This window comes from Rattus norvegicus, chromosome 9 (assembly GCF_036323735.1).
Source record: "Rattus norvegicus strain BN/NHsdMcwi chromosome 9, GRCr8, whole genome shotgun sequence".
NCBI classification, from domain to species: Eukaryota; Metazoa; Chordata; class Mammalia; order Rodentia; family Muridae; genus Rattus; species Rattus norvegicus.
Genome location: NC_086027.1, coordinates 83,286,390 through 83,301,398, shown reverse-complemented (window position 1 = coordinate 83,301,398; position 15,009 = coordinate 83,286,390). Strand labels below are relative to the sequence as shown.

Genomic DNA, 15,009 nt, shown 5'->3' with positions numbered 1-15,009 from the left:
GGAAAGAATGTAAATATAACCCCACAGACAGGTAGCTCTTGCAACATTTGTCTGATCTTTGTTGATCTCCACTTGTCGTGACTTCATAGAGAGAAACTTGCCAAAATACTTCTTGTAGTATTCTGACTGCTTCTGAAGACTCGGGCCAACTCGACACAGCAGAGCCTCGAGGCGTCTTTTGGATCAGTCTGCTGCTACTGATTCCTGTTTGGTATTTGCCGACTGGACTGGACTGGACTGCTGCTACTGATGTTTGATGTACTGTTTGATGTTTTAGACTGGGTTACAGACAAAGGTCCACATCCCCCTTGTCCATCTTTCCCCTCAACATTTGGTTTAAGAACCTTTATTAAAGTAGGTTTGAAAAATCTAAGCCTATACGTTATACCACTAAAGTATATTCCCACACCCAGAATATTTTAACTTACCTGTCATGCTAAGGAAGTTTCCTAGCTATTCAGTTGAGTCAGTGTTAGCAACCAAGCTTTACAATGCAGAAAGCATGTTTAAACAAACAAACAAACAAACAAACAAACCTACAATCCCAGAATTCAGAAAGCTGAGGATTGAAGATTGCTGGAGTGTTTGAGGCCAACATGGGCTACCAATAAAATGAACCCAAACAAGTCTCCCACTTCTTCCCTGACCACCCCAGTTTACACACCAGCCCTTCCTTCCTCTAGAGAAGGGAGGCTCCAAACTACGTTGACTTGCTGGTTCAAGGGCAGTACAGATCCACCCTTTCCTCCTCTCTTTTGGACTCACAGTCCAGAAAAATCAACTAATTCTCAAGTAAGATAGAAAGATTTTCTTTATTAATGACCCCAACCGTATTTCTTTAGATACAGGAGTTTTGAACTCAAATACTTAGAAGAAAACAAGTTAAGATTGCATTACCTGCAACTCATTACCAGTAACATATTGCAAAGCAAACAGCTTGGAAAAGGAAGGGGAGTGAGGGAGGAAAAATAAAAGGGAATTAAGTTGATCAAGTGAGTTTTTAATTCTTAGGAACTATCAAGTCCTTGCAAGCACAGCTCGTTTCTGCAGCGTATTTGCCAAACTCGTACAAAATGGAACCCAAACGGAGAATCCCTTAAGAACCTGGAGAAGGTGCAACATGAAGGGCTACGATTATCCAGTAGCAAGCGGTCCAGCCTTCGGTCAACAGTGCTTCCTCCTCAGTTCCCAAGAGTTAGCGGGATGAAAAAGTCTTCCCCCTTCAAAAGCAGAGACAGAGCAAAGGCTTACTCCACATGTCCTTTCCTCCCATCCTATACTCTAGGCTTGGGGTGAGGGAAGGGAGAATCTTTAGTAATGGTGCTAGAGACACAGGTCTCAGTTGAGACCCAGCTTTCACAGAATGGGTTCACTACTACCTTTCTTCCAACTCAATACCAGGCGTCAAACCCATAAGCACACTGGATGTTCCCAGCAGATGAAAAAATTGTCTTTTTTAAGACAGTGTCTCACTCTGTGGCCCTGGATGGCCTAGAACTATGTGGACTAGGCCTGCCTCTGCCTCCTGAGTGCCAGGACAAAGGCATGTGCTACCACAACCACTTTTCTCTAGTTTTCAGATGGCTTAGATGGACCTGAATTTCAGCTCACTGAGGCTCCTTCTACCCAGTTGATCCCATTTAGCTAACAATTTCTTATCTTTCAAGAGGAGGTAGAAAGTTCAAGCCACCTTAGAAATTTCAAGCATTAGCTACGTATGCTGGTATATGCTTTTAATCCCAGCACTTAGGACGTGAAGGCAGGCGCATCTCTGAAAGTTCCAGGATAGCCAGGGCTATATAGTGAGATTCCGGCAAAAACAAAAAACAAAGAACAAAAGAAACACCCAACCAAAACAAACAAACAAACAAAAAAAAAACAACAAAAAAAACAAAACAAACAAACAAAAAAACCCAACTTCAAAGGCTAAAGACATTCTGGTTGACATGTGGGAGGTACACTGTGGCTCACAGAGCACTTGCTTAGTTCTGGCTTCCTGAGCTGGTACCCTTTTCTACCCAGGAAATCCTCAGAGGGGTTACTAGACCTTACTTGGTACTTACTCCAAGGGCATTCATTGGAAAAGTAGCCTGGAGTTGAGAAGCAAGAACTTCGGGAAAGGAGAGCTTTGTCGTGCTTACCCAAATCAAACTTCCCCACAAGAAGAGCCGAGCACTGTGTTGTGCTGACTCCACAGGCAACTCCTAGTCTGGGCCCACACTCCTAACAGGCCCGATTTTACTCCACTGTCTATGGTTAGCAGAATTCCTCAGGCTCCTCCATCAGGACAGGAATCAACTCCTGCCTCTTTCTGTCCAATTTGGCAGCAACTGCCTGCTGGCCACAGACAGAGTGTTAACAGTAGTTATCAGGGTGAAGGTAAGTAAGTGTTGCAAGCAGTCTCAGGGCTATCTTAACATCCCACCTTTCGACCTTTCTGTTCAATTCTGTTTTTCTTCGCTTGCTTTGCCTGTGTGTAAAGGCCAGGAGTCAGCAGTCAATCCCCCCCACCCTTTGAGACAGGGTCCTACTTGACAGCTCTGGATGGCTTGGAACTTGCTGGTCTTGAAATCACTGAGACTAGCTGGGTGGTGATGATGTACACCTTTAAAGCCACTGTTTGGGAGGCAGAGGCAGGAGGATCTCTGAGGTCCAGGCCAGCCTAATCTACAAAGATTCCAAGATAGCCAGGGCTACACAGTGGCTTGACTATGCTTGGCCCGTGAGAAGTGGGACTATTGGGAGATGTGGCCTCATTGGAGGAAGTGGATCACTGTGGGGGTGGGTGTTGAAGCTCCTCCCAGTGTGGAAGAAATCAGTTACTCTGGCTGCAGTCAGATCAAGGTGCAGAACTCTCCTTCCCTCTGCCTGGACACAGCCATGCTTCCTGCCATGATGATATTGGACTGAACCTCTGAAACTGTAAGCCAGCACCAATTAAACGTTTGCCTTTATAAGAGTTTCTTGGATCACAGTGTCTCTTCGCAGCAATGGACACTCTAAACCTTGTCTCAAAAACAACCAACCAAATCTTCCTGCTTCAGTCCCCCGAAGCCACAGAAGCTGGTTCTGTGGTTCTGTGTGGTTCTGACACACCACCCAGAGCAAGTCTTCTTTCCCTCCAAGTCACACAGTGGTGACTGGTGGAGAGCACTTTTGTAAGACGGGAGGGGAGGGGGGAAGGGAAGAACCTGCAGGCACCAGCAGACAAAGTCTTGAAGGGACAGACAGAACAAGTGCCTGCCTCTTCAGGCATGCCCTTCCTCACCCACCAGGTAAAGCTTTTGCACTTTTTAATAAGCTATGCAGGTGCCACACCTTGATATGGCATTTGATACAGTCTCTGAACAGAGACCAGATGAAACGGCAACCTTCAGGCTGTAGGTGGCATCACAGAAAGTCAGGAGACTTCCCCTCAGGCACAGTTGCCTGATGTTCCTGGGACTGGAAACCCTCACCTACTACACTGTAACTCATCTAAGCTCTCAAACAGCAATGGAGTCTAACTAGGTACAGTGGCCTCACACACAGGGGTGTGGGGAGAGCTAAAGGTGTTCTGAATGCCACCCACACTAGAGTCAACTCTCTAGGCCTCACACCTCGTTGGCCATTTGCGTATACAGAGCCACACTGCTTACTGCTTGGCTTGTCATCTTCCTCCCTGGCAAAGGCAGCCTCTGCCCTGTACACCTTTCCTGCGGAGAGCAGACTAGAAGTGCATCCAGGCGAAGCCCTTCCTCTTGCACTTTGGCAGCTATACACACGGCCTGCAGGCCTCACACATGGCACTCTTTAGTCCCGAGCTGCGGGTACCAGGGATGGGACTTACGTGATTGTTTTCATTTCTTTTTTCTCGGCATCTGGGCGTGCACGGTTGAGCACCTTAAGGAAGTCGGATGTTTTTGCTCGCATTCGTGTATGAATATAGGCCTAAGAGCAAACACAGAAGAACTGAAGCAGGCTCATGTTCTAGAAAGTGTTCAATAGGGTAAGTCATGGGGTATGTTGGGGAGCTCCTGAGGGGAACAGGGTGGCTAAGCAGCAATACCTTAGCCCTCTGCTACAGGCAGGACGAGGGAGAGGGGAGAGAGGGAAAGAGGAAGGAAAGGGTAGTGAGGGTCAGAGTGTGCTAGCCAAGTGTAGCCACTGAGCTACACTTCTGGTCCAAGAGATGGTTTCTGTAACTTTTTAAAGATTTTTTTTTAAAACTGTATACGCATGCCTGTATGAATTTATGTATACCATGTATGTGTGTGTATCCCTAGGGGTCAGAAGAAAGCATCAGGTTACTGAGAACTGATCTTGGGTCCACTGAAAGAGCAGTTACGTTCTCTGACTGTTGAGCGATCTCTTCACCCCCATGGGGCAGTGTCTACTGAGAGTCAATCAATGACTCCATAAGGACGCTGGTGCCTCTCACCTTAGAGCACTTAATGTGGTAGTGCAGATAGTCCCGGAACGTGTGGATCAGGTTGATGGTGTTGTCTCGAGCAGTGGCATTGGTGTGGCGAGGGAACAGCACTAAGGTGGGACAAAAACAGGCATTGCAGTGGTGTGTGCGCTACCTCAGGCAACACAGTCAAGAGCGTGCCAATGAGCACAGCAGTGGGGCACACGACACAGAAACCAAGTATGATTCTGGGCACTCATTTCAAATCTGGATACCATACTGAGCTCTAGCTTTCAGGTTTAGGAACAAAGTGCTGGTCCTGGGTCCTTGGTGCTAAAGCAGACTGTTACTATCAGAAGAACTATGTTCTGAAGAAAACTCATTTGCTGATCATGACAACAACCCCAATGCAGGCCTGGCAGGATACGCCGCTCTTCACCCATAGGCCTGCACATGCTATCCTGACATGCAGTGGGGCAGACCTGCATCTGCTCCTGTTCATACTGTTCTTGTCCCACTAACACCAAGAGCCCTGAGTCCTACCAACTGTGCTGCAATGAACAGCTGAGGAGAAAAGGTACATCTCTGGTTCTCAGTCTACCTTGGTGTGTAGAAAAAGAGAAAAGTGAACATCAGACAAGGTAGAGCATTCTATTCCAGGTTTACCAAGATTTAAGCACCATGGAAAAGAAGTGAGGACAATGAAAGTGACATGATGTCAACTGTAAGATGCACGTCAGTTCAAGAATCGTGTGGGATGCCCAGCTGTGGAACAGGCCTTTAATCCCAGCAACTGAGAGACAGAGGCAGGTGGATCTGAGTTTGAGCCCAGCCTGGTCTACATGGCCAGTCCTAGGATAGCCAGGGCTAGAGACTCCTTGTCTCAAAAAGAAATAAGTAAATACTAAATCAATCAATCAATCAATCAATCAATCAATCAATCAAGAATGTGGGAGAAAACTATTCACTAGCAACAAACAGCTGTAGCTCTTCAGCTGCCACGCAATGCTGACCTGGCCCACCCCTAACTCCTGACATCACAAGTTACCCCTTTTTCTTATCACCTAAGAAAAACAGGAAATGATGACCGCAGCAAAATAGTACCTATCTTTGTCCCCCATGACACCAGTCCCAGCTCAGGAGAGGAATCACAAACATGCTGTGCTTGCTTTTGCCCTCTAAAAATGCTCCTTAAGACCGCCTAGATTTAGGCACCTCCACCCTGCTAATGAAATGAGGGTTGTTCTGTGCAGTTCTGTGCAGGGCCAGGTGTGTGGGCAAGCACTCTACCGCTGAACTACCTCTCCAGCCTCACCAAAGGTGATGTAGCCAATGTTGTCACCCACGGCAGCATCTGTGTCTTTCAGTTCTAGAGGAGGTTCCCTGTGGCTAAAAAGGACCTGGGGGGCTGTGTGGCTGGCTCTTCGTCCTTCTTTGAACTCCTGTGGAGATACAGCAAGGGAAATTTGTATGAGATGAGCAGCACTTTATCCACGCCACATGTTAGGATCTTTGTAGTCCTTCTGACCAGCAGATAACTAAAAATGAACCGTTAAACCCCAGGTACAAGAAGTGCCAGCTGCTTTCAGTGTACACCAGATTCAAAAAGACTAGAGAACACTGAACAAGCCAGATCTTCAGACTGATACAAAGTACAGCAACGCAACCCTTTCTCCTTTCTTATTTTGGACTAACATGGCAAAAACCAGCTGGATTTCAAGGCCAGGCTGGGCTACACACAGCAAGCAACACGCCCACCAGGGCAGAACAGGAGACTGCAGCAGAGAAGGAAACAGCCGCAGCATAGGTCTGGTGACAGCGGACACAGCATTGCAGCTCACTGCTCTCGTGCACAGAGTGAAAAGGGGTTGTTCCTCATTTTTTAAAAGGAAATCTTTAAAGCTTCATGGTAACTAGGACCCAGACTTCAGCTGGAGTTTTTTAAAGTTCTATACCAACTGGCTCTTACCAACTGGCTGAGTTCCCAACACTCCCTTGGTTCTTACTCCTTTGCTTTTCCCCATGCCCTTCACCCACTGGCCTCCAGGCAGGGCTTTATGTAGCTGGGCTGATTTTAAACTCACTAAGAGATGGCCAAGCCACCATCACTCTCCAGTATGATGTGGACTTTTTGTTTTGTTTTTTTAGATTTTTATTTTATTTATATGAGCACACTGTAGCTATCTTCAGACACACCAGAAGAGAGCATCCGATCTCATTACAGATGGTTGTGAGCAACCATGTGGTTGTTAGGAATTGAACTCAGGACCTCAGGAAGAGCAGTCAGTGTTCTAAACTGCTGGGCCAGCTCTCCAGTCCAGTGAGGACTTAAATATGGGTACTCTGAATGTATATGATAAGAACTTTTAATTCCTGATTATCTGGCCTCTACATTCTCAGTATACTAATCTTTTACTTTCAGTTTCATGAATGCCACACTTTTATTGGGTGCTGGGCCCTTGGTTAAGCACTGTTGAACTATGAGATCTTCACCTGTTATTGTTTAGAATTTATCAATTAAAACTCTAAAGCAGGGCTGGAGAGATGGCTCTGTGGTTAAGAGCACTGACTGCTCTTCTAGAGGTCTTGAGTTCAAATCTCAGGACCCACACAGTGGCTCACAACCATCTGCAATAGGATGTTCTAAAGTGTCTGAAGACAACTACAGTGTACTCACATATAAATAAAATAAATAAATCTTTAAAAACAAAACAAACTCTAAAGCAAATTTAACCCTTTCTGTTAGGGCTAAAGATGACAGAATGAAAGAAACTCAGTTGTCTTAGGAGGGTGGGGCAGGGGAATCAAGTCAGGCTAGCATGGATTACAAATAAAGACTCTCCCCCAATTAAACAAACACACAGTAAGAAAATTCTGATTAGCCAGGAGCACACAGAGGCGTCATCTCAGAACTTGGAAGGGGACATACCTGATAGTTCAAGGCTAGTCCCAGCCTATAGGAGACTCTGTCTCAAAGTAAACCAAACAACCCAAAATAATAAAAGAGCCCATGTCCTAACAAAGTATCATGCTTATCAAACTCTAAGAAAAAAAGACTAGGGTATTAAAAAAACAAAACAACAATCAAGAACCCAGGCCATTCCTTCTATCCTTTAATCCCCAGACTTTATGGATCCCTATACAAAACAGGAGTGACTGGAACATCCCTCTCCCAGGGTTCCCAGCAACGACAGCAGTAATGCAAAGCCTTGAACTCCCTGCCTAGGAACCCTGCCCTTTAAAGGGGAGGAAAGGAAAAAAAAAAAAAAAAAAAAAGACACAATCCAACAAATAGACTGACTAGGTCTCCTCAAACAAGGCAGCTGCATGAAGCTAAGGCCAGTCTCAGGGTTAAGACACTGAACACACACGGTCAAGCAGCCATTTGACAGAAGTGTTGCTGTGACTGCTGCTGCTCACACAGCACTTCTACAGTCAGCCTCTAACAGCCAGGGACAACTGGCTACTTAACGGGAGCTACCATTCACTACCCTTCTGTACTTCACTACTCATTAGGGCAACTGGCTTCCCTGCCAGGCTGAGTTCCTTAGGCCAAAGCTCCAGCTTTATCCCTATTTCTTCTCTGTCCTTCAAAGAGTCTGTTTAGCACAGTCCTGCTGAGTAAGAGAAAGCATCCCTACCCCCTCGGTACAGAGCCACTGCAATGCGCAGGAAGGGGCAAGGACTAAGCTTCCATTTGTATTGCAAGTAGGAAGAACACTGGGTGGTGGTCTGAATGAAGATGGCCCCCACAGATTGATAGGGAGTGGCACCATTGGGAAGTATGGCCTAGTTTGAGTAGGTGTGGCTAACTACTGGAGGAAGTGTATGATATAGGATGGGTGCTGAGGCCTGGCCTAGTCAGTGGTCACTCTGTCTTCCTGCTGCCTGTCAATCCAGATGCAGAACTCTTATCTCCTCTCTGTTTGCAAGCCACTTTGCTTCCCACCATGACAACAATGAATTAAACCTCTGAACTGTAAGCCAGCCCCAATTAAATGTTTATCTTCACAGCAATAGAAACTCTATTGCACACTGATTATCAAATCTCAAGCCAAATACAGATCATGTGTTATTTTGCTTCTTTTATACACTGCCTCTGAGATAGCACTGCCTGGCTGTTGGGTTATGGAGAAGGGAAGGACATAGTGTTAGCTTAGCTCCCTTCCCAACATACATTTTTCCTTAAAGGAAAGATATTTGGAGACAGGGTATATGCTGTAAAGTCAACACTTGGGAAAAGATTATGAATTCAAGATCACGGTGGTGCATGCCTTTAATCAAAGCACTCAGGAGGGAGGGGCAGGCAGATTCTCTGAGTTTGAGACTAGCCTGGTCTATGTATCAAGGTCCAGGACAGCCATGACTATACAGTAGGACCCTGTCTCAACCATATTGCCCACAAAGAACAAAACAAAATCAATAGAAAGCAAACAAACACACAGAAATCAAGATCATTCTTGGTTACAACAAGACTTGTCTCTCTTCTTCTCTACACCGCCCTGCCCCAGAAGATTTAATCAACACTTTCTGCAGCAGGAAGTAGCCTTTAGCCAGCTTCACGTCATCTCTTCTTCCCTGCTTTCCCTTGAAACAACAACAGCAATCAGCCCCTCCAAACAGATGCCGTCTTCATTATCTATTACACAGAAATCAGATTGCTTTTTTTCTCCTCTCTGACTGGACATCTGCTCAATACCAAGACACTATTTTTTATAAAATTTCATTATATATGAGTACACTGTAGCTGTCCTCAGACACACCAGAAGAGGGCATCAGATCCTATTACAGATGGTTGTGAGCCACCATGTGAATGCTGGGATTTGAACTCATGTCCTCTGGAGTGCTCTTAACCACCGAGCCATCTCTCCAGCCCTCTACTTCTTCTTTTTTTTTTTTTGGAGCTGGGGACCGAACCCAGGGCCTTGTGCTTCCTAGGTAAGCGCTCTACCACTGAGCTAAATCCTCAGCCCCCCTCTACTTCTTTTTAAAAAACATTTATTACATTTTATTTGCTCTGTACTGTAGCACATGCATGGAGACCAGAGAACGACTTTAGGAAGATGGTTCCTTCATTCCACCATGTAGGACCTTGGGATGGAATGTAGGCCACTGTGTTTGGTGGCAAATGACTTTACTTGTCAAACCCATGGTACTATTTCTTTCTTTCAGGAAAGTATAATTTATTCTGGAGATAAGCTATTTATGAAAAAGGAGCATCTTTTTCATCAGGGTGTAATTCAAGCAGGAGATAGTGACAGACTCCAGAGCTCAGGAGACAAAGGCAGGAGGACCAGGAGTTACTGGCCAGCCTGGGCTGCATATGAGACTGTCTAAGAAAACAGAAGTGCTCACGTGAGTAGCACATACACTAAAACTGGAACGTGCACTAGGATCAGCATGGCCCATGTGTAAAAATGACATGGAGATCCCACGCTTTTATTTTATTGGGCCAATGCAACAGAGTGTGTGTCTAAACACAAGCAGTTGCCAGATGTGGTGACAGACCCTCTAATTCCAGCACACGGGTGGTGGGGGAGCAGACTGCTCCAAATGTGAAAATAGCTAGGTAAACACTTGAGTTCTGGGATAGCCTGGGCTGCACGGTGAGAGGCTGTCTGTTTTAAGGAAATCAAAAAGGGAGGTTGGGGATTTAGCTCAGTGGTAGAGCACTTGCCTTGCAAGCGCAAGGCCCTGGGTTTGGTCCCCAGCTCTGAAAAAAAAGAATAAAGAAAAAGAAAAAGAAAAAGCAAAGCAAAACAAACCTTTTTCTGGATTCAGGAAAAATCTTAGGTGATTAACTTGGTCATCATGGTCACTAAAGCAAATCACCCTAGCCTCTGATACAGAGAAGGTGGCCTCTGATACGGAGAAGGTGGCCTCTGATACGGAGAAGGTGGCCTCTGATACAGAGAAGGTGGCCTCTGATACAGAGAAGGTGGCCTCTGATACGGAGAAGGTGGCCTCTGATACGGAGAAGGTGGCCTCTGATACGGAGAAGGTGGCCGGGAAGACGGGTCACATATCATGGAACAGTCATGGGCTAGACATACGGGCAGCACAAACAAAAAGCAAAAACAAAACCACTACAATAGGCTGCTTTCCGTTTTAGGTAACTGTCTCACCACATGAACGCTGAAGAGCCTTAAATTCATACTCTCCTCCACACACACAAAAGTGGGAAAAGACTGTAAAGAAGTTATACTATACACATATACACATACACTAAACCAGTCAAAATCTAAAATCTAAATTTGTATTTCATAGTTTGAATAATTAGTTGCTAGCCTACATTTAGCCCAATTTCCTAACTAATGTATTTAGTTCCCGCTAATTCTGCAGAATTATGAAATTCTGTGTAAGGGCTTACTGTTAAGAGTCAGCTATTTAGACTTCTGCTTTCTTCACGGAAACCCAAAACTATCAAATGCCAAGTGTTAACGCTCAAGTTTCTCTGCACAGGACTCCTAGAGTGTCTGACTAGTTAAGTCTCAGTACGAGGCCATTACTGAGGACAGCGTTTTGAAAAGTTCCCCTGCTAGGTAGGAGGCAGCTCAAACACATCCGTATTGTGATGAGCACAACTGTCTTTCGAGTCTATGGGGGGAGAGGGAGGAGATTCTGCTTCAGAATTTTCTTCCTAAGGAAAATTGAGATAAGGTCTTACTCTATATAGCCTAGGCCATTTTGCAATAATCCTCCTACCTCGGGCCTCTAAGTGGTTGGATTAGAGGCTGGGCTATAAGCCCGGCTACTTCAGAATTAAAAAAAAATAAATAAATAAATAAATAAAAAATAAAGCAGCATTCACCATTCTGCCAAGGATAGGTAAATGTATTAGAACTTTAAAAAAACTAACCAATAAGCTCTCAATGTCCAAGAGCCAGTGCCTGGCCAGCAGACAAGACAACACACTCACAATGGGTCTAGAATATGCTAAGTCCCACCGTACCAAAATCTCAAGGACAAAATGTTCTTCTAAACCCCATGACTCTTCCCAGCAGGAGGCAATCTACAGTGACTCACTTGGCCGTGATGTGGCATGGCTCTCCTGTCAGTCAGGCTATACTCCATCTACTGTATGTTACTCCCTACTTTGGAATTCATTATTGACCATTCCAAAAAGGCATGGAACCTGAACCAAACCAAGAGTAGACCTGGCTACAAACTGAGCTAACACAAGACATAAGGAAATGAGACCACACTTGAGATCAAGGACTTTGCCACTGAAGGAAGGATAGTTACTACTCAGTCAAGATTAATTCACCCTCTTGCTTTGTCCTGCAAAAGGCCAGAACCATCAACAAGAAACAGACATCCATGTTTTGGAGGGGGGCTATGCTGGTTGGTTTTTGTCAACTTGATACAAACCTAGACATATCAGGGAAGAGGGACCCTTGTGGCGGAATTGTCTTCCTTAGGTTGTGCTGTGGGCATGTCTGTGGGGCATTTTCCTGATTAATGATTGATTTGTAAGGACCCAGCTCTTCATGTAGGGTGGCACTCCTGGGCTGGTGGTTCTGGATATGAGGAATCAGGCTGAGCAAGTTATGGGGAACAAGCCAGAGAGCAACACTTCTCCAGGGTTTCTGCTGCAGTTCCTGCTTCTAGGTTTTGAGCTATCAGGACTTCCTTCAGAGATGAACTGTGACCTGGAAGTCTAAGGTGGAATAAATCCCTTTCTTCCAAGTTGTCTTTGGCCACAGTGTTTTATCACAGCAACAAAGAAGCAAACTACGACAGGTTGTTCCTTACATTTTCCAGTTAACACTGACAAACTGTTGTTTTTTCTATTCCATGGCCTACAGGATATGTACACTGTTCTGTTCCTGTTACCATTTGCCCAGGCACTGCAGGCCAAACCTGGGACCTTGTGCATATCAGGTAAATGCTCTACCGTTGAGTTTTGAGTTCACACAAGCATGTAAAGACTTAACTCCCCGCAGCACAATTTCCCCTCAAGATTTTTGCTCCGTACCTGCATGAACACCTTTCCAATGACCACATCGTCGTCATCCTTAAAAACTGTGCTGAAGACTACTGTGACTCTGTCTTTTTTAGATTCCACATACCTGAGGGCACAAAACTCAGGAATTAATAAGTACAGCACCAGAAGAACTGTTTTTAACCTCACTTGCAAGTAGAAGGGTGAAATCCCAATCTCTAATCAACAGAACAGAGGTGAACCAGAGACTAGCATTTGGAGTCAGGAAAGGCAGGGCAATAAAAGCATTAGCAAAGTTAGGTTTCTTTATTTTGTATGTATTAGGCATTTTAAGTTAGTGATTCTTAGAATGTCATTTATTAAAAAAATCTCTTTACATATGCTAGGATCCATACATGTATGTATGAATTTATATAATTCATACATATAACTTAAGAGCTGCAGTAACAGTATCTATATTCAGCATCTGGTGCTCGATTATCTGGGATATTTTTAAAAATTTTTATGTGTTTTTTTAAATTTATTTATTTATTATACATAAGTACACTGTAGCTCTCTTCAGACACACCAGAAGAGGGCATCAGATCTCCTTACAGATGGTTCTGAGCCACCACGTGGTTGCTGGGAATCGAACTCAGGACCTCTGGAAGAACAGTCAGTGCTCTTAGCCGCTGAGCCATCTCTCCAGCCCATGTGTTATTTAATTTGGTGTGTATGGTATGCATGGGGTGTTTTGTCTGTCCATATACCTGTGCACATGTGCGCCTGATGCCCTGGAAGTGAGGTTACAGATCATTGTGAGTTGTCATGTGGGTTGAAAACTGAACTTGGATTCTCTGGAAAAGCAGTAAGGATTCTGAAGGGCTGAACTATCTCCCCTGCCCAAGGGAAACTCTTCAATAAGAGAATCAGAAAAGTAGTGCCTTGAGCCTGCAGATGGCTCAGTGGGTAAGAGCACTGGCTGCCTTTCCAGAAGACAAGAGTTTAATTCCCACTGTACAAGGCAGCCCAAAACCACAAAGTACCAAAACACATAAATAATAAGTAAATATAAAAAATAAACACATTAAAAAAATTATAAGGGCTGGAGAGATGGCTCAGCGGTTAAGAGCACCCCACTGCTCTTCCAGAGGTCCTGAGTTCAATTCCCAGCAACCACATGGTGGCTCACAACCATCTGTAAAGAGATCCGATGCCCTCTTCTGGTGTATCTGAAGACAGCTACAGTGTACTTATATATAATAAATGAATAAATCTTTAAAAAAAAAAGTAATTTAAAAAAAAAATCATAAAATTAGTTCCTTAAGGGGTTGGGGATTTAGCTCAGTAGTAGAGCGCTTGCCTAGGAAGCGCAAGGCCCTGGGTTCGGTCCCCAGCTGTGAAAAAAAGAACAAAAAAAAAAAAAAAAAAAAAAAATTAGTTCCTTAAAGGAAAGCATAGGATTTTCTTTTCATCTTCTGTCAACTTTAGATGCTGAGAAGTGGTCTATTTTTTTCTTATCATTATATCCCAGATTAAGAAAGTCTATAAGAGGGTTGGGGATTTAGCTCAGTGGTAGAGCGCTTGCCTAGCAAGCGCAAGGCCCTGGGTTCGGTCCCCAGCTCCGAAAAAAAGAAAAGAAAAAAAAAAAAAGGAAGTCTATAAGAATTTCAACAGGATCCATATACCAGAGTTTAAGGTCTGATTACACTCTATTTCTTTAAGTGCCTTGTGAGATGGCCACACTCAGGCTTGAGCAGCAAAAGTTCATACTTACATGGTCTCATCATCTCTATAATGGATAACTGCTCTGTTCTCTCCTTCTTTGCCCTCTTCTTGGAATTGGAAGTATTTCTCAAACACAGAGGCAAAACAATTTCGCTTCAACATGCCAGCCTGATGCACAATAGAATCCTTGGATGCAGGTAGATTTTCCAGGTCATATAGCAAAGACACATTGTATCCTTGTGGGAGGAAAAAAAAACCCATCAGTTATATGAAAGCCAACCAACAAAAACCAAATCAAAACCATCTCTCCCAAGTAAACATAGTGTAGAGGGAATTGTTCATCTCTACATACCTTATACTACAATATGTAAATATTTATAACTAGTTAATAAATCCCAAGCAGTATCAAAGATAAATAGTTACAAATAATATATTGGGAAGAAGTAACAATCTGGAACTCCAAAGAGAACTTTAGTGTCCTGGAGACAGTTGGGAAGGAGGACTGTATGAAGCTGTACAAGTCTGTATTTTCTCCAACATTTAATACACATGGCCAGCAGGTGAAAGCTTTCTCGGAATAAAATATGACACACACACCCTCACCATTGTAAACCCTCGGTGAGAGGAGGCAGGGTAGAAAATCTGTTTCTCACAGATATACTTCCTCAATAGCATTTATCTGAAAATGTAAATTTCCATTGTTTTCAGAATTCTACTTCATTTGACCCCCAAGCCTTTCTTCAAAGAAGTCAGGACAGATAAGCTTATCTCCACTTAGAGAGAAAAGTACTTCAGAGAAGCAGGGACTTGTTAAATATAGCATAACATAGTTTACTCTGTTTTGAATTGAACAGAAGTGGGTCCAAATTCTGGCCTCAATGTATGACCTTGGAAAACTGTCCAACCTCTACAATGTCCTCATCTGTGGCAAAAGTGGGAAGGGGAGGTCCTAGGGTGGTGGTGGAGG

The 15,009-nt window shown here is 44.3% G+C and overlaps 1 protein-coding gene across 3 annotated transcripts in view; it reads right to left on the bottom strand.

The window, feature by feature from the left end:
• Window positions 1-788: 788 nt before the first annotated feature.
• The window catches only part of Arpc2 (actin related protein 2/3 complex, subunit 2), a 30,727-nt gene continuing 16,506 nt past the window's right edge, over window positions 789-15,009 (bottom strand). For 2 of the 3 annotated variants that reach the window (XM_006245166.4, XM_006245165.4), the window contains 6 exons: window positions 14,092-14,278; window positions 12,369-12,462; window positions 5,706-5,832; window positions 4,421-4,521; window positions 3,830-3,930; window positions 794-1,220 (listed from right to left, as the gene is read on the bottom strand). In XM_006245166.4, the coding sequence (XP_006245228.1) occupies window positions 1,196-1,220; window positions 3,830-3,930; window positions 4,421-4,521; window positions 5,706-5,832; window positions 12,369-12,462; window positions 14,092-14,278 (635 nt within the window). In that variant the 3' untranslated portion in view covers window positions 794-1,195. Of the gene's footprint in view, window positions 1,221-3,829; window positions 3,931-4,420; window positions 4,522-5,705; window positions 5,833-12,368; window positions 12,463-14,091; window positions 14,279-15,009 lie in introns of all 3 variants that reach the window. The other variant, NM_001106919.1, reaches the window with a different exon arrangement.